The 23,029-nt window shown below is 44.8% G+C and overlaps 1 protein-coding gene across 11 annotated transcripts in view; it reads left to right on the top strand.

Annotated features, from left to right (window-relative positions):
• Positions 1 to 22,278, top strand: part of LOC129842829 (transcription activator BRG1) — a 29,463-nt gene extending 7,185 nt beyond the window's left edge. The window contains exons 8-35 of one of the 11 annotated variants that reach the window (XM_055911496.1): positions 671 to 797; positions 1,208 to 1,381; positions 2,009 to 2,182; positions 2,598 to 2,768; positions 3,077 to 3,124; positions 6,399 to 6,529; positions 6,643 to 6,697; positions 6,923 to 7,062; positions 8,319 to 8,472; positions 8,693 to 8,856; positions 9,432 to 9,498; positions 9,772 to 9,882; positions 10,041 to 10,283; positions 11,952 to 12,065; positions 12,564 to 12,671; positions 14,279 to 14,365; positions 14,513 to 14,559; positions 14,654 to 14,820; positions 15,129 to 15,292; positions 15,426 to 15,695; positions 16,244 to 16,321; positions 16,538 to 16,756; positions 16,977 to 17,239; positions 17,527 to 17,635; positions 17,732 to 17,833; positions 18,225 to 18,381; positions 18,575 to 18,711; positions 18,881 to 22,278. In XM_055911496.1, coding sequence (XP_055767471.1) covers positions 671 to 797; positions 1,208 to 1,381; positions 2,009 to 2,182; positions 2,598 to 2,768; positions 3,077 to 3,124; positions 6,399 to 6,529; positions 6,643 to 6,697; positions 6,923 to 7,062; positions 8,319 to 8,472; positions 8,693 to 8,856; positions 9,432 to 9,498; positions 9,772 to 9,882; positions 10,041 to 10,283; positions 11,952 to 12,065; positions 12,564 to 12,671; positions 14,279 to 14,365; positions 14,513 to 14,559; positions 14,654 to 14,820; positions 15,129 to 15,292; positions 15,426 to 15,695; positions 16,244 to 16,321; positions 16,538 to 16,756; positions 16,977 to 17,239; positions 17,527 to 17,635; positions 17,732 to 17,833; positions 18,225 to 18,381; positions 18,575 to 18,711; positions 18,881 to 18,916 — 3,817 coding nt within the window. In that variant the 3' untranslated portion in view covers positions 18,917 to 22,278. Of the gene's footprint in view, positions 1 to 670; positions 798 to 1,207; positions 1,382 to 2,008; positions 2,183 to 2,597; positions 2,769 to 3,073; positions 3,125 to 6,398; positions 6,530 to 6,642; positions 6,698 to 6,922; positions 7,063 to 8,318; positions 8,473 to 8,692; positions 8,857 to 9,431; positions 9,499 to 9,771; positions 9,883 to 10,040; positions 10,284 to 11,951; positions 12,066 to 12,563; positions 12,672 to 14,278; positions 14,366 to 14,512; positions 14,560 to 14,653; positions 14,821 to 15,128; positions 15,293 to 15,425; positions 15,696 to 16,243; positions 16,322 to 16,537; positions 16,757 to 16,976; positions 17,240 to 17,526; positions 17,636 to 17,731; positions 17,834 to 18,224; positions 18,382 to 18,574; positions 18,727 to 18,880 lie in introns of all 11 variants that reach the window. The other 10 variants (XM_055911493.1, XM_055911494.1, XM_055911492.1 and 7 more) reach the window with 10 other exon arrangements.
• The last annotated feature ends 751 nt before the right edge of the window (positions 22,279 to 23,029 follow it).

The following is a 23,029-nucleotide window of genomic DNA, read 5'->3' as shown; positions in this document are numbered from 1 at the left end:
ACAAAGCTAGTCCTACTATATATACATTTATAAAAGCAGACTGAGTTCTCTACAGCACTAGTACTGTCTCTCTCTCACACTACCCCCCTCCTCTCTCACACTACCCCCCTCTCTCACACTATCCCCGCCTCTCTCTCACACTATCCCCCCCTCTCTCTCACACTATCCCCCTCTCTCTCTCTCACACTATTCCCCTCTCTCTCTCTCTCACACACTATCCCCCCTCTCTCTCACACTATCCCCCCCTCTCTCTCACACTATCCCCCTCTCTCTCTCTCACACTATCCCCCTCTCTCTCTCTCTCACACACTATCCCCCCTCTCTCTCACACTATCCCCCTCTCTCTCTCACACACTATCCCCCTCTCTCTCTCACACTATCCCCCTCTCTCTCTCACACTATCCCCCTCTCTCTCTCTCACAATATCCCCCCCTCTCTCTCACACTATCCCCCTCTCTCTCTCTCACAATATTCCCCCCTCTCTCTCACACTATCCCCCCCTCTCTCACACTATCCCCCCCCTCTCTCTCTCACACTACCCCCCCCCCCTCTCTCACACTATCCCCCTCTCTCTCTCACACTACCCTCCCCTCTCACTCCTTTTCTCTCTCTTTCTCTCTGTTCTCTCTCCCTCCCTCCTCTCTATCTCGTGTCTCTGTTGTATCTCCAGACTGCAGGCTCGTATCACCCACCGTATAGCTGAGTTGGAGAACCTCCCTGGCTCTCTGGCTGGAGACCTGAGGACCAAGGCCACCATCGAACTCAAGGCCCTCCAGCTGCTCAACTTCCAGAGACAGGTAGGCTACTGGCCCGCCCTGCGGATCACACACAGGACTGTTGTACTGCAGCACTCCTTCGTAACGTCTACATGCCACTGTCATTACAATGACCCTTCATAATGGCTACATGCCACTGTCATTACAATGACCCTTCATAATGGCTACATGACACTGTCATTACAATGACATAACAGAAGTCCTATAAACAGTCATGACTCTTTAACTGTGTTGTACTGTTGTAACGGTCCTGAAAACATTGGAGACTGTTGAGACCCTCTCCCATACAGTATTCCCACACATGGGAATATTGGTGTTGACGATGCACACATGGGAATACTGATGGTGACGATGCACACATGGGAATACTGATGGTGACGATGCATTTATATCCACATTTCTCATTCCTCCGGTCTCTTCCAACCCCACAGCTGCGTCAGGAGGTTGTGGTGTGTATGCGTAGGGACACAGCTCTGGAGACGGCTCTGGACGCTAAGGCCTACAAGAGGAGCAAGCGCCAGTCCCTACGAGAGGCCCGCATCACAGAGAAACTGGAGAAACAGCAGAAGATCGAACAGGAGCGTAAACGTCGACAGAAACACCAGGTACACTAACACAAACCTAGGGCCGGATTACACCTGCTTCTAGACTAAAAGCTATTTACGAGAAGTGAAGTGCTTTTCAAGGCACAATGTCAGATAACATCCTTCCTGAAGTTTAGATTATTTAAATTCCTTTAATCCTTAATGAGGACATTTGGGAGAAGTATATCTCACTCTAATATATTTCACTCTTTCGTTGTTCGTCATAAAAACAAAAGTTATTAGATACAGTACATTACGTTAATCAGTAGTAGCAGTAGGAAAGGGGGATATCTAGTGAGTTGTACAACCGAATGCCTTCAACTGAAATGTGTCTTCCGCATTTAACCCACCCCTCTGAATCAGAGAGGTGCGGGAGGGCTGCCTTAATCGACATCCACGTCTTCGGCGCCCGGGGACCAGTGGGTTAACTGCCTTCTTCAGTATTAGTAGTAGTGGCAGCAGTAGTAGTAGCAGTAGCAGTAGTAGCAGTAGTAGTAGCAGTAGCAGTAGTAGTAGTAGTAGTAGTAGTATTAGTAGCAGCAGCAGTAGTAGTAGCAGTAGTAGCAGCAGCAGTACCACCACGCCAGCTAGAAATGCTTGCTATGGGACAGAACTGAATACTGACTCTCATCTCTTGTCTGTCTCCAGGAGTATCTGAGCATTATCCTGGCCCACGCCAAAGACTTTAAGGAGTACCACCGCTCCATCACAGCTAAGATCCAGAAAGCCACCAAGGCCGTGGCCACGTACCACGCCAACACAGAGCGTGAGCAGAAGAAGGAGAACGAGCGCATCGAGAAGGAGAGGATGAGGAGGCTGATGGTGAGGACTATTACATACATAGACAGACAGCACATATTCTCAATCACACACTTGTGTGTATAAAGACACATGTGCAAACACTCATACTCTTTCACATACTTAGACACACACTCTGGTGTATACAAAGACACACACTAATGTGGAAACACACTTACAATGCACATTACTTTACACTACTCTCTCTACTCTGATTCCCACACACACACTCATCCATCTCACATCAATGAGTTTTGTCTGAATATCTCCCCATTCTCTCCCTCTCTCTCTCTCCCTTTCCCCATCTCTCTCTCTCTCCCTCTCCCCCCATTCCCCATCTCTCTCTCCCTCTCCCCCCATTCCCCTCTCTCTCTCTCCCTCCCTCTCCACCCTCTCTCCCTCTCCACCCTCTCTCCCTCTCCACCCTCTCTCTCTCCAGGCTGAGGATGAGGAGGGCTACCGTAAGCTGATTGACCAGAAGAAGGACAAGCGTCTGGCCTACCTGCTGCAGCAGACGGATGAGTACGTGGCCAACCTCACTGAGTTGGTCCGGGCTCACAAGCTGGTACAGGCCCTCAAAGAGAAGAAGAAGAAGAGGAAGAAGAAGAAGGTATGAGAGAGAGAGAGAGGTGCGACAAATGACACATACACTCATCCAATAGGTTCAGGTGCTGGACAGAAGGGGGGGGGGGGGGGAGTATGTCCACGACTGATATGTTCCTATAGTGATTCGTTGAGACGGAGACATGACGGACAAGGTTTCAACCCGACCGGGATCTCTTGATGAATTTGTGTGTGTAGATGTGTTTGTGAGCTGTAGTCAGCACTTGTCTCTGTAGGGAGTTGATAGAGTCAGTGTGTAGATGTGGTTGTGAGCTTGATAAACATACTGATGTGGGGATGTCTTTCCTACAGAAGCTGGAGAACGCTGAGGGTCAGACTCCTGTACTGGGACCTGATGGAGAAGTGAGTGGGATATTAAACTAACGAACTGGACATTTGAGTCATTTAGCAGACGCTCGTATCCAGAGCAACTTACTGTAATGAATGCATACATGTCCATACTTTTTCATAACCAATCTACAGTACACTGTTACATCACTATGGTTACCAGTATGTTACCTGTTGTTATACAGTACTTCTAACATAGTATTTGCCAGCGCAAAAACATAATGTGGCGTCCTGCACTAGCATCGAATAGTCCCCGCGATATGCAACTTTTCAGGGAAGTCAGGAACCAATACACACAGTCAGTTAGGAAAGCTAAGGCTAGCTTTTTCAAACAGAAATTTGCCTCCTGTAGCTCTAACTCCAAAAAGTTTTGGGACACTGTAAAGTCCATGGAGAATAAGAGCACCTCCTCCCAGCTTCCAACTGCACTGAGGCTCGGAAACACTGTCACCATCGATAAATCCACTATAATCAAGAATTTCAATAAGCATTTCTCTACGGCTGGCCATGCTGTCCTCCTGGCTATCCCAACCCCGGCCAACAGCTCCGCATCCCCGCAGTTACTTGCCCAAGCTTCCCCAGCTTCTCCTTAGCTGATGTTCTGAAAGAGCTGGAAAACCTGGACCTGTACAAATCATCTGGGCTAGACAATCTGGACCCTCTCTTTCTAAAATTATACGCCGCCATTGTTGCAACCCCTATTACTAGTCTGTTCAACCACTTTCGTATCGTCCGAGATTCCTAAAAATTGGAAAGCTGCAGCGGTCATACCCCTCTTCAAAGGGGGTGACACTTTAGACCCAAACTGTTACAGAACTATATACATCCTGCCCTGCCTTTCTAAAGTTTTCGAAAGCCAAGTTAACAAACAGATCACTGACCATTTCGAATCCCACCGTACCTTCTCCGCTGTGCAATCATGTTTCCGAGCTGGTCACGGGTGCACCTCAGCCACGCTCAAGGTACTAAACAATATCATAACCGCCATCAATAAAAGACAGTACTGTGCAGCCGTCTTCATCGACCTGGCCAAGGCTTTCGACTCTGTCAATCACCACATTCTTATCGGCAGACTCAACAGCCTTGGTTTCGCAAATGACTGCCTCGCCTGGTTCACCAACTGCTTCTCAGATAGAGTTCAGTGTGTAAAATCTGACAGTCTGTTGTCCGGACCTCTGACAGTCTATGGTGGTACTACAGGGTTCAATTCTCGGGCCGACTCTTTTCTCTGTATATATCAACGAGGTCGCTCTTGCTGCTGGTGATTCTCTGATACACCTCTACGCAGATGACACCATTCTGTATACTTCTGGCCCTTCTTTGGACACTGTGTTAACTAACCTCCAGATGAGCTTCATTGCCATACAACACTCCTTCCGTGGCCTCCAACTGCTCATAAATGCTAGTAAAACTAAATGCATGCTCTTCAAACGATCGCTACCCGCACCCGCCCCCCCGACTAGCATCACTACTCTGGACGGTTCTGACTTAGAATATGTGGACAACTACAAATACCTAGGTGTCTGTGTAACGGATGTGAAATGGCTAGCTAGTTAGCGGGTACGCGCTAGTAGCGTTTCAACCAGTTACGTCGCTTGCTTTGAGACTTTAAGTAGGGTTGCCCCTTGCTCTGCAAGGGCCGTGGCTTTTGTGGAGCGATGGGTAACGAGGCTTCGTGGTTGACTGTTGTTGATGTGTGCAGAGGGTCCCTGGTTCACGCCCGTGTCGGGGCGAGGGGACGACGTAAAGTTACACTGTTACATTGATGCTGTTGACCAGGATCACTGGTTGCTGCGGAAAAGGAGGAGGTTGAAAGGGGGGTGAGTGTAACGGATGTGAAATGGCTAGCTAGTTAGCGGGTACGCGCTAGTAGCGTTTCAACCAGTTACGTCGCTTGCTTTGAGACTTTAAGTAGGGTTGCCCCTTGCTCTGCAAGGGCCGCGGCTTTTGTGGAGCGATGGGTAACGAGGCTTCGTGGTTGACTGTTGTTGATGTGTACTGGTTCGCGCCCGTGTCGGGGCGAGGGGACGACGTAAAGTTACAACTGTTACATCTGGCTGGACTGTAAATTCTCCTTCCAGACTCATATTAAGCATCTCCAATCCAAAGTTAAATCTACAATTGGCTTCCTATTTCGTAACAAAGCATCCTTCATTCATGCTGCCAAACATACCCTCGTAAAACTGACTATCCTACCGATCCTTGACTTCGGCAGTGTCATTTACAAAGTAGCCTCCAACACTCTACTCAGCAAACTGGATGCAGTCTATTACAGTGCCATCCGTTTTGTCACCAAAGCCCCATGTACCACCCACCACTGCGACCTGTATGTCCTCGTCGGCTGGCCCTCGCTACATATTCGTCGCCAAACCCACTGGCTCCAGGTCATCTATGTCTTTGCTAGGTAAAGCTCTGCCTTATCTCAGCTCACTGGTCACGATAGCAACACCCACCCGTAGCACACGCTCCAGCAGGTATATCTCACTTGTCATCCCTAAAGCCAAAACCTCCTTTGGCCGCCTTTCCTTCCAGTTCTCTGCTGCCAATGACTGGAAGGAATTGCAAAAATTGCTGAAGTTGGAGACTTATATCTCCCTCGCTAACTTTAAACATCAGCTATCTGAGCAGCTTACTGATTGCTGCAGCTGTACACAGCCCATCTGTAAATAGCCTATCCAACTACCTACCACATCCCCATATTGTTTTTATTTACTTTTTTGTTCTTTTGCACACCAGTATTTCTACTTGCACATCATCATCTCCACATCTATCACTCCAGTGTTAATTTGCTAAATTGTAAATACTTTGCTACTATTGACCTATTTATTACCTTAACTCCATTTGCACACACTGTATATAGATCTTTCTATTGTGTTATTGACTGTACTTTTGTTTATTCCATGTGTAACTCTGTGTTGTTGTTTTTTGTCACACTGCTTTGCTTTATCTTGGCCAGGTCGCAGTTGTAAATGAGACTTGTTCTCAACTGGCCTACCTGGTTAAATAAAGAATATTTAAAATATATTTAAAAAATATTTTAAAATATTTAAAAAAAATAGTCATGGTTCAGCAGGTATCTGCATCAGTATCCAGAGACGTTCTGACTCTTATCACCAGACATATTGGAGCCCAGGAAGAGTAACTGATGTATTAGCAGCAGCTAATGCGGATCCTAGTAAAAATGAAAAAAATGATCAGTATTTGTAGACGCCAAGAATGGTATATTTCCCCTTCAACGTCAGCATCCAGTGTTTTTCTGACTCGCTCCCCCCCCCCCCCCCACCTCCAGCCTCTAGATGAGACGTCCCAGATGAGTGACCTACCAGTGAAGGTGATCCACGTGGACAGTGGTAACATCCTGACAGGGGCGGACGCTCCTAAAGCTGGACAGCTGGACACATGGCTGGAGATGAACCCTGGGTACGAGGCTGGAGGAGGAGGATGAGATGGGCCTGTTAGGTGTTTAGGGGTATATTTTAGAGGGGGTAAAGGTATGTTTGTGGTTGTAGTACTGATGTTTTCTGCTGTTCCAGGTACGAAGTGGCCCCTCGCTCTGACAGTGAAGACAGTGGATCGGAAGAGGAGGAGGTGGGTTGGGTCATAAAAGAAAGTAACCAACCATGACTAAACTCTTATTATAGAGATTACAGGATGAAAACGCTAAGTAGGAACCAAATCAACTGAATTGGTTGTACAGTCATAAAGACTAGATTCATTCCACACTCTCTCTGTACCAAAGCTATGACCAGTCTGTCTAAGTGGTGATTGACAGGTTGTTGTTGTCCCGCCCCTGGCCTGTCATTGGCCTGTCAGGAGGAAGAGGAGGAGCCCCAGCCGGCAGTGCCTCCAGTAGTGGTCCTCCCAGGGTTAGTGGGGTTAGAGGAGAAGAAGAAGAAGATCCCAGACCCCGACAGTGAAGAAGTATCAGAGGTGGACGTACGACACATCATAGAGTGAGCACACTACACCCGGGTCCCTATAGAGTAACAAAGTATGAGTCATACCCATAAAACCTAGCGGTTAAACAGGGAAACGGTTCCAATCGACACCATTCCTTTTTCCCTTTTCTCGATTTTAGAAACACTTAAAATAAGGGCTGTGTTTCGTGTAGGCTTACCCTGGCATGACGTTTTGATAACCGTGGAAATCTCTCTATCAATATATTCGCCTGTATTTACCCCCCAAAAATGGAATGCTAATGAGCTGCTAATGTAGCATTTTCGAATATCGTAGTAAATGGAGACAAATATATTGATAAAAGAGAGATTTACATGGTTATCAAAATGTCATGCCAGTCTAAGCCTACACGAAACACAGACCTTATGTTAAGTGTTTCTAAAATTGAGACGTGATTTGACAAAAATTGTTTGGAGGGGCCCATAAGTAAACATTTAACTGTTAGTCCACACCTGCTGTTTACAAGCATGTGTCAAGTACATTTAACTGTTAGTCTACACCTGCTGTTTACAAAGCATGTGTCAAGTACATTTAGATTTGATTTGAAATGTCTGGTGTATGATTCAGGGTTGGAGTCAAAAGAACCATTCATTTAGATTTGATTTGAAATGTCTGGTGTATGATTCAGGGTTGGAGTCAAAAGAACCATTCATTTAGATTTGATTTGAAATGTCTGGTGTATGATTCAGGGTTGGAGTCAAAAGAACCATTCATTTAGATCTGATTTGAAATGTCTGGTGTATGATTCAGCGTTGGAGTCAAAAGAACCATTCATTTTCAGTGAGGAATTGGGTGAATCTCAAACCTCTGACCTTCTCCAATATGTTTTGAGGAGGCAAGAAGATAGGACACAAGGAGACACAATTGAGATTCACCTGTTGTGCACTCCTGCCTACACATTGGAATTATTTAAATAAGCCATAAAGACAGAAATGCCTACAATTCAGGTTTGGGGTCAAAAGTTCCAATAATATTCAGTGAGAAATTGACCCTAATGCTGTTTTTCTGACTTGCAAATCCTTATCAATGACAGAGTGAATTTTCTAGCTAAAGATACTTGTCTCTCATAGCGATAGCATTTAAAGAAAATAGCACACTTACTTTATACGGCTCAGGTCAATATGTAATAATAAATAATAATACATTGAATTTATAACACATTTTTAATTGAAAAACTATCTCAAAGTGCTACAGTGATTGCATTAAAGCCATTCAGCCACTGATATGGTTTCTTCCCTGGTTCCGTCCCTAGGCACGCTAAGCAGGATGTGGATGATGAGTATAACAGTGCAGAGGCAGCGTTCGCTCGGGGACTCCAGTCTTACTACGCTGTGGCCCATGCTGTCACTGAGAGAGTGGAGAAACAGTCCACTATACTCATCAACGGACAACTGAAACAGTACCAGGTGAAGCAGCACTGACAAGAGGCTGAATAAGCCTGAGAAGTGACATTTCCTTTCTTAAGTCATTAGAAGAGACCCAGACCAACCTGTACAATTTTGACTGGCTGACATTGTCCTTTGTCTTCCTCTGTTGATTCTCTCTCCTCTTCCTCTCCTTGACTCTCTCCTCTTCCTTTCCTTGTCTCGCCTTTCCACTCAAACTGTTTCTCCCTCCCTCCCTCAGATTAAAGGTCTGGAGTGGCTGGTGTCTCTCTACAACAACAATCTGAATGGTATCCTGGCTGATGAAATGGGACTAGGAAAGACCATCCAGACCATCGCTCTCATCACGTACCTGATGGAGAACAAACGAGTCAACGGACCTTTCCTCATCATAGTACCGCTCTCGTGAGTACTGTACCGCTCTGCCACGCACGGAGAACCATGGCTTCAATTACAATTTAACTTTAAAGGGACATTACACTCCAAAATCAATCACATTTTCAAGACCCCAACATTGGTTGTATGTTGAGCTATTGTAAGTCCGTGTCACAGGCCATTTTGTAGATTCAGCTATATGCCACAATCCAAAATGAATGGAAGACATAAGCTCCACATCATTTTCCAGAGTTGCTCAGCTTATTTTTTCCATTAATTTGGGGTTGAGGTACAGTATATAGCTGGATATACACATCTGATGGTGTGGGACTTTTGAAGAGTACTGTCCTTTTAATTGTAACTGTATTCATAGTACACTTAACGTGACTGTCATACATGATATGATGGAGTACAGTACTAATGAGAGGGAAACAATGATCCGGAGAGAGGGGTGGGTAAGGTTTGGTACAGTCTCATAATTAAAAAGTAATAATTAAAACAGAAATAGAATAGTAATATATATGTATCTATCGCTATGGGTACAGTGCTATTTGTTTGCTTAGGTAAGTTTGGCCCTCTGTTTTCCTCTCTTCTCACATTGACAGAACTCTCTCTAACTGGGTGTATGAGTTTGACAAGTGGGCTCCGTCTGTAGTGAAAGTCTCCTACAAGGTGAGTTGGAGCAGCTAACCTTCCGCCAACTATATGGTAACCATGGAAACACTCATTGCTTGGGGTCCTGAAATACAGCCATATGGGGCGGCTGTGTGGAAGCCTGTCTATTAAGCATTCAAATCAAAGTGTATCACTTGCAGTCAGAACAACAACAACTAGGCCTATTATGAATACAAATGTAAAGTCACGCCATTCTAGTAATTATTAATTTAATTCATTCATTAATGTCAAGTTAAGTCCAAGTTCCTGTCCTTCATGTTGTCTCTGTAGGGCTCCCCTCAGGCCAGAAGGGCCTTCATCCCCCAGCTACGCAGCGGCAAGTTCAACGTTCTCCTCACTACCTATGAGTACATCATTAAGGATAAACAGGTCCTAGCCAAGGTAACACAGACACACACTCTACCTCCAGCGTGATTCTGAACAACTCTCGCCATGACCATTTGACTGATGACCTATATACCCTCTTTCTGTCTTCTCCTACTCCCCAACTCTCTTGCTCTCTCTCTCCATCACTCCCCTGCTCCCTCCCCCCCCCACAGATCCGGTGGAAGTACATGATCGTGGACGAGGGCCACCGGATGAAGAACCACCACTGTAAGCTGACCCAGGTCCTCAACACCCACTACCTGGCCCCCAGGAGAGTGCTCCTAACTGGGACACCGCTCCAGAACAAGCTGCCTGAGCTCTGGGCCCTGCTCAACTTTCTCCTGCCCACCATCTTTAAGAGCTGCAGTACCTTCGAACAGTGGTTCAATGCACCATTCGCTATGACTGGAGAGAAGGTGAGTTTTTTTTACCTGAAAGAAATTGAGAAATGCTATATATACTGAACAAAAAGATGAACGCAACATGTAAAGTGTTGGTCCCATGTTTCATAAACAGAAATAAAAGATCCCAGAAAGTGTATTTCTCTAATTTTGTGCACAAATTTGTTTGCATCCCTGTTAGTGAGCATTTCTCCTTTGACAAGATAATCCATCCACCTGACAGGTGTGGCATATCAAGAAGCTGATTAAACGGCATGATCATTACACATTGTGCTGGGACTTGAAAATGTGCAGTTTTGTCACACAACACAATACCACAGATGTCTCAAATTTGAGGGAGTGTGCAATTGGCATGCTGACTGCAGGAATGTCCACCAGAGCTGTTGCCAGAGAATTGAATGTTCATTTCTCTACTATAAGCCACCTCCAACGGCGTTTTAGAAAATTTGGCAGTACGTCCAACCGGCCTCACAACCGCAGACCAGGTGTAACAAGGAGTTGCGAGAGCGCAATGAGCCAAGTAAAGCCCCCCAGCCAAACCCTCCCCTAAACCGGACGACACTTGGCCAATTGTGCGCCGCCCTACGGGACTTGCGGTCACGGCCGGTTGTGACACAGCCTGGGATCAAACCCGGGTCTGTAGTGACGCCTCAAGCACTGCGATGCAGTGCCTTAGACCGCTGCGCACTCGGGAGGCTGCAGCCCACATTTAATCGGCTCATCTGTCCCGCGGGCTGCCAGCTGCCAATCACTGCTACGTACACTACTGTTCAAAAGTTTGGGGTCACTTAGAAATGTTCTTGTTTTTGAAAGAAAAGCCAAATTTTTGTCCATTTAAAATAATTGATCAGATATACAGTGTAGACATTGTTAATGTTGTAAATGACTATTGTAGCTGAATTTTTAATGGAATGTTTTTCATTCCATTAAAGTTTTTCTTTTTCTTTACAGAACATCACGAACTGTCTCTAGACCCTCTAATGTACTTGTCCTCTTGCTCAGTTGTGCACCCGGGCCTCCCACTCCTCTTTCTATTCTGGTTAGAGACAGTTTGCGCTGTTCTGTGAAGGGAGTAGTACACAGCGTTGTATGAGATCTTCAGTTTCTTGGCAATTTCTTGCATGGAATAGCCTTCATTTCTCAGAACAAGAATAGACTGACGAGTTTCAGAAGAAAGATCTTTGTTTCTGGCCATTTTGAACCTGTAATCGAACCCACAAATGCTGATGCTCCAGATACTCAACTAGTCTAAAGAAGGCCGGTTTTATTGCTTCTTTAATCAGAAGAACAGTTTTCAGCTGTGCTAACATAATTGCAAACGGGTTTTCTAATTATCAATTAGCATTTTTAAAATGATAAACTTGGATTAGCTAACACAACGTGCCATTGGAACACAGGAGTGATGGTTGCTGATAATGGGCCTCTGTACGCCTATGTAGATATTCCATAAACAATCTACCGTTTCCAGCTACAATAGTCATTTACAACGTTATCAATGTCTACACTGTATTTCTGATCAAGTTGATGTTATTTTAATGGACAAAAAATGTGCTTTTATTTCAAAAACAAGGACATTTCTAAGTGACCCCAAACTTTCGAACGGTAGTGTACCTTTAGTCAATTGTATACATTTCTGTTCATGAAATTAAATAATATTTAACTCCGTTCTCTTCTTTTCTCCAGGTAGATCTAAATGAAGAGGAGACCATCCTGATTATCCGTCGCCTCCACAAGGTGCTCCGCCCCTTCCTGTTACGCAGGCTCAAGAAGGAAGTAGAGGCTCAGCTACCGGAAAAGGTATAGGTCGTCTCTCCATCTTCACATTTCTTTTAAATACAAACTCGTGTTCACAGCTTTCTTCAGTATTTTGTCCATTGGGTGTCCTCTTACCTATGCTGCCAGGTATTTTTCAGCTGACTCTGTTTGCATAATATCTCCATTCTGTGGTTTTAATTGATTGATTGGCTGATTGATTGGTTTATTGATCTCTCTCTCTCTCTGTCTCTCTCTCTCTCTCTTTGTCTGTCTCTCTTTGTCTGTCTCTCTCTCTCTGTCTCTCTCTCTCGCTGCGTCTCTCTCTCTCGCTGCGTCTCTCTCTCTCGCTGCGTCTCTCTCTCTCTTTGTCTGTCTCTCTCTCTCTCTCTCTCTCTCTCTCGCTGTGTCTCTCTCTCTCTCTCTCGCTGTCTCTCTCTCTCTCTCTCTCTCTCTCTGTGTCTCGCTGCGTCTCTCTCTCGCTGCGTCTCTCTCTCTTTGTCTGTCTCTCTCTCTCTCGCTCTGTCTCTCTCTGTCCTCCAGGTGGAGTATGTAATAAAGTGTGATATGTCAGCGCTCCAGAGGGTTCTGTACAGACATATGCAGGCCAAGGGAGTCCTACTGACAGACGGCTCTGAGAAGGACAAGAAGGTGAGGAGGAATAACTCAAGTTCTTTGTCCAAAACGTACAGTTTGTAAAATATGCTCTTTTTAGATCATATTCTGCATATATGAATATGTGTAAGAAGCTTTTTGATTATATTGCAAGGTAAAATAATTATAAAATGTACAAGGCAGTATTAGTTTTGTCTTGTTTTGAAAACATTCTCACATGCCTCACTTCCATAAATTCATAGCTTGTGGTGGCTAAAGTCAGCTAAAGTTTGAAGTTGCAGTTTAAAGAAAACAGATTAGTTTCCCCAGGCCCATATACTATTTTCATGGTGAGGAACCATCTAACATCAAGTGGTAAAATCCTGAACTCCTCCTGTAATATATGCGTGTCTATTGTAGGGTAAATCCTCCTGAAATATCTGTGTGTCTATTGTAGGGTAAATCCTGAACTCCTCCTGTAATATCTGTGTGTCTATTTTACGGTAAATCCTGAACTCCTCCTGTAATATCTGTGTGTCTATTGTAGGGTAAATCCTGAACTCCTCCTGTAATACCTGTGTGTCTATTGTAGGGTAAATCCTGAACTCCTCCTGTAATACCTGTGTGTCTATTGTAGGGTAAATCCTGAACTCCTCCTGTAATATCTGTGTGTCTATTGTAGGGTAAATCCTGAACTCCTCCTGTAATACCTGTGTGTCTATTGTAGGGTAAATCCTGAACTCCTCCTGTAATACCTGTGTGTCTATTGTAGGGTAAATCCTGAACTCCTCCTGTAATATCTGTGTCTATTGTAGGGTAAATCCTGAACTCCTCCTGTAATACCTGTGTGTCTATTGTAGGGTAAATCCTGAACTCCTCCTGTAATATCTGTGTGTCTATTGTAGGGTAAATCCTGAACTCCTCCTGTAATATCTGTGTGTCTATTGTAGGGTAAATCCTGAACTCCTCCTGTAATACCTGTGTGTCTATTGTAGGGTAAATCCTGAACTCCTCCTGTAATACCTGTGTGTCTATTGTAGGGTAAATCCTGAACTCCTCCTGTAATATCTGTGTCTATTGTAGGGTAAATCCTGAACTCCTCCTGTAATACCTGTGTGTCTATTGTAGGGTAAATCCTGAACTCCTCCTGTAATATCTGTGTGTCTATTGTAGGGTAAATCCTGAACTCCTCCTGTAATATCTGTGTGTCTATTGTAGGGTAAATCCTGAACTCCTCCTGTAATATCTGTGTGTCTATTGTAGGGTAAATCCTGAACTCCTCCTGTAATATCTGTGTGTCTATTGTAGGGTAAATCCTGAACTCCTCCTGTAATATCTGTGTCTATTGTAGGGTAAATCCTGAACTCCTCCTGTAATACCTGTGTGTCTATTGTAGGGTAAATCCTGAACTCCTCCTGTAATATCTGTGTGTCTATTGTAGGGTAAATCCTGAACTCCTCCTGTAATATCTGTGTGTCTATTGTAGGGTAAATCCTGAACTCCTCCTGTAATATCTGTGTCTATTGTAGGGTAAATCCTGAACTCCTCCTGTAATACCTGTGTGTCTATTGTAGGGTAAATCCTGAACTCCTCCTGTAATATCTGTGTGTCTATTGTAGGGTAAATCCTGAACTCCTCCTGTAATATCTGTGTGTCTATTGTAGGGTAAAGGAGGTACCAAGACCCTGATGAACACCATCATGCAGTTGAGGAAGATCTGTAACCATCCCTACATGTTCCAACAGATAGAGGTACAGTGGGAATACACACGCACGCACGCACGCACGCACGCACGCACGCACACACGCACACACACACACACAGATAGAGGTACATACAGTGGGAGTATACTTTCTATTGATGAACTAACCCCGCCACAATTCTGAATTTGTTCACAGGAATCTTTCTCGGAGCATTTAGGATTTTCCGGAGGGATAGTGAGTGGGTAAGTGCATAAGTCGATTGAGAATAATTTTCACAACAACGACCCGAAATGCTTTCTCTCTATTGGCCTGGTTGTGTTCTCTCTCTGCCCCTAGTCTTGACCTGTACCGAGCCTCAGGGAAGTTTGAGGTGCTGGACCGTATCCTGCCCAAGCTGAGGGCCACCAATCACAAGGTGTTGTTGTTCTGTCAGATGACCTCGCTCATGACCATCATGGAGGACTACTTCGCCTACCGCAACTTCAAGCACCTGCGTCTGGACGGTGCGGTGTGTGTGTGTGTGTGTGTGTGTGTCTCGGCATCAGAACTGGGTTCAAATAGTTACTTGGCGTCTTTCTAATACATGCCTGGTGCAAGAGAACAAATGGTACAAACCCCACCCATCTGGCATACAGGCTCAATCATACTCAAAGTATTTTATAGTCTAGAAAATAAATACTTCTTGAACCCATGTCTGCTACGCATATGATACAAAATCAAAGTTGGGGTTTCTGTCTCTGTTAGTTGCTGTGTTTTACTCATCCACTTCCCTCTCTCCTCTCTCCCTCCGCCCCCCTCTCCCTCCCTCCAGGCACCACCAAAGCAGATGACAGGGGCATGCTGTTGAAGGCGTTTAACGACCCAGCCTCCCAGTACTTCATCTTCCTGCTCAGTACCAGAGCCGGGGGGCTGGGCCTCAACCTACAGTCAGCTGACACCGTGGTCATCTTTGACTCTGACTGGAACCCTCACCAGGTAGGGGGAGTAACACACACACAACTCCTAAGGGATTGGCTGGAGCCAATTTGAACTACGAATATCTAACGATTCAGCCCAAAGTATCCTACCGTATTCTAACCATTTCTCCCTCTCCTCCCTCTCTCTCCAGGACCTGCAGGCCCAGGACCGTGCACACCGCATCGGCCAACAGAACGAGGTCCGTGTCCTGCGTCTCTGCACCGTCAACTCCGTAGAGGAGAAGATCCTGGCAGCGGCCAAGTACAAACTCAACGTGGACCAGAAGGTCATCCAGGCCGGCATGTTTGACCAGAAGTCATCGAGCCACGAGCGCCGGGCTTTCCTGCAGGCTATCCTGGAGCACGAGGAACAGGACGAGGTCGGGGCCCCGGGCGGCGTGTGGAAGTCTGGGGGGTCTTGGGTGGGTGTGACTGACGAAAGCCCGGAACTCCCACACCCTCAGAATTCCCACGCTGCCCACTGACACACCTACCTCTCTCCATTGTACTGTTCTTCCCTCTTCCTCTTTTTCATCCGTTGTACATCTCTCTCTCTCCTTTCTTTCTTTCTTTCAATCCCTCTTTCTTCTTTTCACCACTCTCTTTCTCTCACATATTTTGTGCCTTGTGTATTTGTCTTAAGTGGACAAACACAATGTGGATGGTATTTCATCTACACTTCTTTTGAATGCTAATACTGTTTTAAAGACTTTACATGTACTGTAAATGACATGTTGTATATATTGACCCATTCCTTGATGTTGTCACAGAGCTCTTCTTTACAGAGTGGTGGATTGGATAGGCTGGTCCCAGACCTGTTTGTTCTGTCTGACAATTCCTCTTGTCATTGGTCATATGGTCACAAACAGATCTGGAACCAGGCTAGAGTGGATAGAGCTATAGCTTTGCTCATGTCCTTCGGTCCTGCTGTGTGTTGTGTCTGTCCATTGATGTGTGTTTGACCGCTCAGGAGGAGGACGAGGTGCCAGACGATGAGACGGTCAACCAGATGATCGCCAGGAGCGAGGAGGAGTTTGACCACTTCATGGTTAGTTAGTGTCTGTTGGTCATCATGGTCATTTCTCTGGGTCAACGTGTCAAGGGCCAATCCAATATCTATACATACAATGATGCAGAATACTCTGTTCTATTCTCTTCCTACTACCTTACACCTTCGTTTCCTCTTTCTCCTCTCCTCCCTCTACCTCTGTCTTCTCCTCTCTCCTGCCCCTTCTCCTTGTTTCTACTCCCTCTCCCCCTCCAGCGTATGGACCTGGACAGGAGGCGTGAGGACGCTCGTAACCCCCGCCGTAAGCCCCGTCTGATGGAGGAGGACGAGCTGCCCACCTGGATCATGAAGGACGACGCAGAGGTGGAGAGACTCACCTGTGAGGAGGAAGAGGAGAAGATGTTCGGGAGGGGGTCCCGCCAGCGCAAGGAGGTGGACTACAGTGACTCACTTACTGAGAAGCAGTGGCTCAAGGTTAGAGGTCAGGGGTTAAATTACACTCTGGAATTGGTGTATTCATTTGATGTTGTTTATTAAGTGACAAGGTGCTCATCATGTTTGCCTCCCTCTCTCGCTTTCTCTCTCTCGCGCGCGCGCGCGCTTTCCCCCTCCCTCTCTTTCTCTCTCTCCCCCTCCCTCTCTTTCGCTCTCTCTCTCTCTCTTTCTTTCTCCCTCTCTCTCTTTCTCCCTCCAGGCCATTGAGGAAGGCACGTTAGAGGAGATCGAGGAGGAGGTGCGTCACAAGAAGACCACCCGGAAGCGAAAGCGTGACCGCGATGACCTCCCTGGCCCCTCCTCTTCCTCCTCGGGGGGCAGGCGGAGCCGGGACAAGGACGAGGACGGGAAGAGACAGAAGAAGAGGGGACGCCCCCCCGCAGAGAAACTCTCCCCCAACCCCCCCGCTCTCACCAAGAAGATGAAGAAGATAGTGGACGCTGTTATTAAATACAAAGACAGGTAAGACTGGGGCTAGTGTTCTCTTTAGCTTGCTTTACAATTTTGACTTACATGCTGGTTGGAGCTAGCCTGGGTACCAGTCCGTTTGTGCCGTCACGCCACTCCTTGTCATGCCAAACATGTTTGGGACCAGGCTAGGTTGGATCAAGGTGTTTGCAACACCAGAGTTGTGAGACTGATTCCCATATGGGCCACAACATGCTGCGATACAGAATGTCTGTGTAACTGCTGTGTAACATCAGTACTACGGGCACTAACATCAGTGTCTCTGGTGATGTCTTTCACAGCAGTAATGGTCGTCAGCTGAGTGAGGTCTTCATCCAGCTGCCCTCGCGCAAAGAGCTGCCAGAGTACTACGAGCTCATCCGCAAGCCTGTCGACTTCAGGAAAATCAAGGTCAATTAACACACACACACACACACACACACACACTCATTCTCATCCCTCCTCTAATCTCTCTCTCTCCCTCTCCCCTGTCTGCCCCTCCTGTAGGAGAGGATCCGTAGCCACAGATACCGTAGTCTAGGAGACCTGGAGAGAGATGTGATGCTACTCTTTCAGAACGCACAGACCTTCAACCTGGAGGGATCACTGGTGAGACAAACACACTTTATACTGGAATGAGTACACAACAACACAAACACATCGATAACAATAGATGTAACAATAGATGAAATAAGTGAATGACTTTGTGTGTTTATCGACTTTAACTCACATCATCCAGTAACTTCATTAGAGATGCTGATTACAGGAGTTATAACTGCTCTTCCTATATGCACTCTTGTTACTGTATAAAAATGTATCAAGGGACCAGTCCATTTTTTGATAAACTTTTTATTTGAATGTTTTGAAGCAGGTTAAGGCTGAATAACAATAAGCAGTGGACCAAATAACAATACCATTGTTGGCACGTGTCCAACTGCATCTGTGCATGAGCCTAAAATAGCTACATCGGTCTATCGTCTGGTTGCTGCCTCGTTCCCAGATCTACGAGGACTCCATCGTGCTCCAGTCGGTGTTCACCAGTCTGAGACAGAAGATCGAGAAGGAGGAGGACAGCGAGGGAGAGGACAGTGAGGAAGAGGAGGAGGACCTGGACGAAGGCTCCGAGTCAGAGTGTGAGTCATCACTGAAGAAAGGATGTAAGGAATGAAGAAGCAAAGGAAGGAAGAAGGGGAAAAAAATATTGAGAAAAATAAAGAATGAAAGACGGAGAGAGAACGATTAAATCAGCCATCTCTGTGACCAATAAACTGTGTTGTGTTGATCCTGTGGTTGTTTGTGTGTGTGCATCTGCATGTGTATGATATGAATGTGTGTGTGTCCATCCTCTAGCCCGCTCAGTGAAGGTGAAGATCCGTCTGGGACGGAGAGAGAAGAGTAGTGACCGAGGGAAGGGTAGGAGACGTATGGGACGCACCCGAGCCAAACCTGTCGTCAGCGACGACGACACTGAAGAGGAGCAGGAGGAGGTGAGGGGAGAGGAGGTGTGTGTGTTTGCACCTTCCATCTTTGATGTTTTGTTTTATGATCCCTCTGCAAAAATGTGTTGGCCATATTGTGCATGACACCCAGAAATATTCCCCCTTCTCTCTCTCTTTATATTTCTGTCTCTCTCCTCTCCTGTTCCACCTCTCACAGGAACGCTCCCCCAGTGGCACTGATGAAGAATCCTAAATGAAACTAGCTGCTTACTCCAAGGTCCAACTCTACTTCCATTATTACCAGGTTTTGTTCAACTCCATTTCATATCTACTTGGGAATGTGGAATTTCACTTAATATTGATGCCAATTCCCTCCCTGTTATGTACATTAGCACAGCTTTCATAACATCATCAACTACTGGACATGAAGCACTGCTTAGGTGTGGAAAATAGACCAATTCTGCCTCATCCTGTTAGTCGATCTAAACAACCTTGTTAATGTAATATGTGTCAACTACTAAAAGTGTTATTTATTATGTCTGATGTCTTTTGGGGGGTAAGTTGAGGCCATATACAGTGCCTTCAGTAAGTATTCATACTGCTTGACTTATTCCACATTTTGCTGTGTTACAGCCTGAATTCAAAATATATACTTTTTTTGGGATACCCATCTACACACAATACCCCATAATGACAAAGTGAAAACATGTTTTTACAAATGTTTGCAAATGTATTGAAAATGAAATATCTCATTTACATAACTTGAGTCAATACTTTGTAGAAGCATCTTTGACAGCGATTACAGCTGTGCGTCTTTCCGGGTAAGTCTCTAAGAGCTTTCCACACCTGGATTGTGGAACATTTAACTTTTATTATTTTCAAAATTCTGTCAAATTGGATATTGATCATTGCGAGGCAACCGTTTTCAGGTCTTGCCATAGATTTTCAAGCCTATTTAAGTCAACTGTAACTCGGCCACTCAGGAACATTCACTGTCTTCTTGGTAAGCAACTCCAGTGTATATTTGGCCTTGTGTTTTAGGTTATTGCCCTGCTGAAAGGTGAATTCATCTCCCAGTGTTTGGTGGAAGGCAGACTGAACCAGGTTTTCCTCTGGGATTTGGCCTGTCCTTCATCTCCCAGTGTTTGGTGGAAGGCAGACTGAACCAGGTTTTCCTCTGGGATTTGGCCTGTCCTTCATCTCCCAGTATTTGGTGGAAGGCAGACTGAACCAGGTTTTCCTCTGGGATTTGGCCTGTCCTTCATCTCCCAGTATTTGGTGGAAGGCAGACTGAACCAGGTTTTCCTCTGGGATTTGGCCTGTCCTTCATCTCCCAGTATTTGGTGGAAGGCAGACTGAACCAGGTTTTCCTCTGGGATTTGGACTGTTCATAGCTGCATTGTTTCTTTTCTATCCAGAAAAACTCCCCCAGTCCTTAACAATTACAATATGTAGAGTGGTACTCCGTAATGGATTTGCCCACAAAAAACATTGCATTGCTTTTCCACATTGTTTGTACTATTACTTTAGTGCTTTGTTGCAAACAGGATATAGTTTTATTCTGTACAGGTTTCCTTCTTTTCACTCTGTCATTTAGGTTAGTATTGTGGAGTAACTAGAGTGGTTTTGATCCATCCTCAGTTTTCTCCTATCTCAGCCATTAAACTCTGTAACTGTTTTAAAATCACCATTGACCTCATGGTAAAATCCCTGAGCAGTTTCCTTCCTCTCTGGAAACTGAGTTAGGAAGGACACCTGTATATTTGTTATGACTGGGTGTATTGATACACCATCCAAAGTGTAATTAATAACTTCACCATGCTCAAACGGTTATTCAATGTCTGCTTTTATTTTTACCCATCTACCAATAGGTGCTCTTCTTTGCTAGGCATTGAAAAACCTCCCTGGTCTTTGTGATTGAATCTGTGTTTGAAATTCACTGCTCAACTGAGGGACCTTACAATTATCTGTATGTGTGGGATACAGAGAGGGGGTAGTTATTCAAAAATCATGTTTAACACTAGTCCATGCAACTTATTATGTGACTTGTTAAGCACATTTTACTCCTGAACTTGCCATAACAAATGGGTTGAATATTTATAGACTCAAGACATTTCAGGTTTTAATTTTTTATAAAAAAAAAGAAAAAAGAATCCACTTTGACATGATGAGGTATTGTGTGTAGATCAGTGACACGAAATCTCAATTTAATCCATTTTTAATTCAGGCTGTAACAACAAAATGTGGAAAAAATCAAAGTGTGTGAATTCTTTCTGAAGACACTGTAGGTGTGTGTTAATCGTCTATGTTGACAGAGGCCCTCTGTTAGAATTGCGACCGTTTCTTTCTGTGTTGGTTCTAGGAATCTGTGTACATTTGAGCAAGGCTCTGTCCTAAACTAACTTGAGTTGAAATGGAATTGACCCCAAGCTAAAACTGACATACAGTACCTGTCCATGTATTATACCATAACTCACCCAGTAACTGCACCAGAGACGCTGCTTACAGTAGTTGTAACTGCTATTACTATACACTCTGTTATTACTGACGATTGTATAACAATTAATTAAGGGGCAAATCCTATCTTCCATTTAGGTCAAATTTTCACTTAGTCTCACTTAGGCCTGGATTCAATCCGGAAGCGTGGATGATCCTCGTTATAGCGCATTTGACATTTAAAGGTGATTCCCGATTGAGCCTACATAGGCAGCGTTTACCGTGAATGCGGTCTCCGCCAACGCGGACATGTTGACTTTCAATGGTGCATAGTCGGAAAGGGCCGATCGAATTAAAACTATCCCAAAGTCTCCCATTGACATCAATGCTGACTACATGAAAATGATATTTAAATGGAAGTTAAGTTTGCCCCTAAGTATTAATAATACATTAAGTAATGTAGCAGTAAGTGAAATTTCAAATGCTTCTATTTGGATGTTGTGCTGCTTTCCTAGCGTAGCTAAACAAAATGTCAGACTGTTTGAATCTACTTTTTTGCACATTTTCTTCCATGTTTGTTGTTTTTAAGATGACGGACCAGAGGGACAGTAGTTCTTCTCTGTATTCATGTATGCCTCATGGCGGTACGGTGTTAGATATCTATGGTTATGTCATTCTAGATATGCATGTATACACTGAGTGTACAAAACATTAGGACCACCTTCCTAATATTGGGATGCGCCTCCTGTTGCCCTCAGAACAGCTTCAATTTGTCGGGGCATGGACTCTATAAGGTGTCAAAAGCGTTCCATAGGGATGCTGGCCCTTGTTGACTCCAATGCTTCCCACAGCTGTGTCAAGTTGGCTGGATGTCCTGTGGATGGTGGACCATTCTTGATACATATGGGAAACTGTTGAGCGTGAAAAACCCAGCAGCGTTGCAGTTCCTGACACATCAATAAGAGATCACAGCTTTCACCTGGATTCACCTGGTCAGTCTGTCGTAGATAGAGCATGTGCTCTTAATGTTGTGTATACTCAGTGTATGTGTGTAGGATACAATCCAATGTACTGTATTATTTCATATGACAAAGTTAATGTTATGAGTAGGTCTGAGTGTTTTGTGCAATTATGTGACATGCCTGGATTTGAACCTTTATTTAAAGCTTTTTCATCAAACTGTCCTCTTTTACTTTCATATCATATAGTTCAGGGCCATCCTAAGTCAATTGCTTCGATTTTTGGTGTAATGATCATTTCTGGAAAAGGTTTTAGATACAAGATAAATGATTGCGCAAAACACAGGGCCCTAGAAGAGGTATCAACCAAAGCGGCAGTATTCGACCCTCTCCTTCGATGTTGGGGAGCTCAGTATCGTGTTGTCATTCACTGGATCTTCAAGACTACAGTAAGGAAACCATTGAGAGATATAGGCTACAGTATTCATATTCAATTTCTTATAAAGAAACGTGATGATTTCCATTTCAGATCTACAGGTAATTGTGATTAGTGCATGATGGTGTAATGGCAGTTCTTGTCCACAGTGAGGCGATCTCACTCAAACCTTCCAAGCAGCATTTCCCAGCTAACAGGTGTGTTCCTATCTCATTAGTAGACTAGATAGATCAGATAGATCTTTTCAATGCGTTTTTATTTCTGTTTCCTTCTTCCGTCTCAGTCTGAGTGAGTGTGTGTTAGTGGGGTATTTTGACAACAGAGAAGCAGTGATGAGAAGAACACTTCTTGACAGGTCAACCAAAATCACATTTTATGTTATTCCACAGACACAAACTCTCCTCAACAAGAGGTTGCAAGAGGTCCATTTAAGGTCAGGTGACTCAGGTCAACAAATGAATGTCTTTCTATCTAACCTGTTTAAACAACATGGAATACACCAATCAGAAGTGATGTTTAATTTTGCGGCACATTG

The sequence above is a fragment of the Salvelinus fontinalis genome, unplaced genomic scaffold (genome assembly GCF_029448725.1).
Source record: "Salvelinus fontinalis isolate EN_2023a unplaced genomic scaffold, ASM2944872v1 scaffold_0070, whole genome shotgun sequence".
Taxonomy (NCBI): Eukaryota; Metazoa; Chordata; class Actinopteri; order Salmoniformes; family Salmonidae; genus Salvelinus; species Salvelinus fontinalis.
Note: the sequence above shows the minus strand (reverse complement) of the source record. Positions and strands in the feature narration are given on the sequence as shown.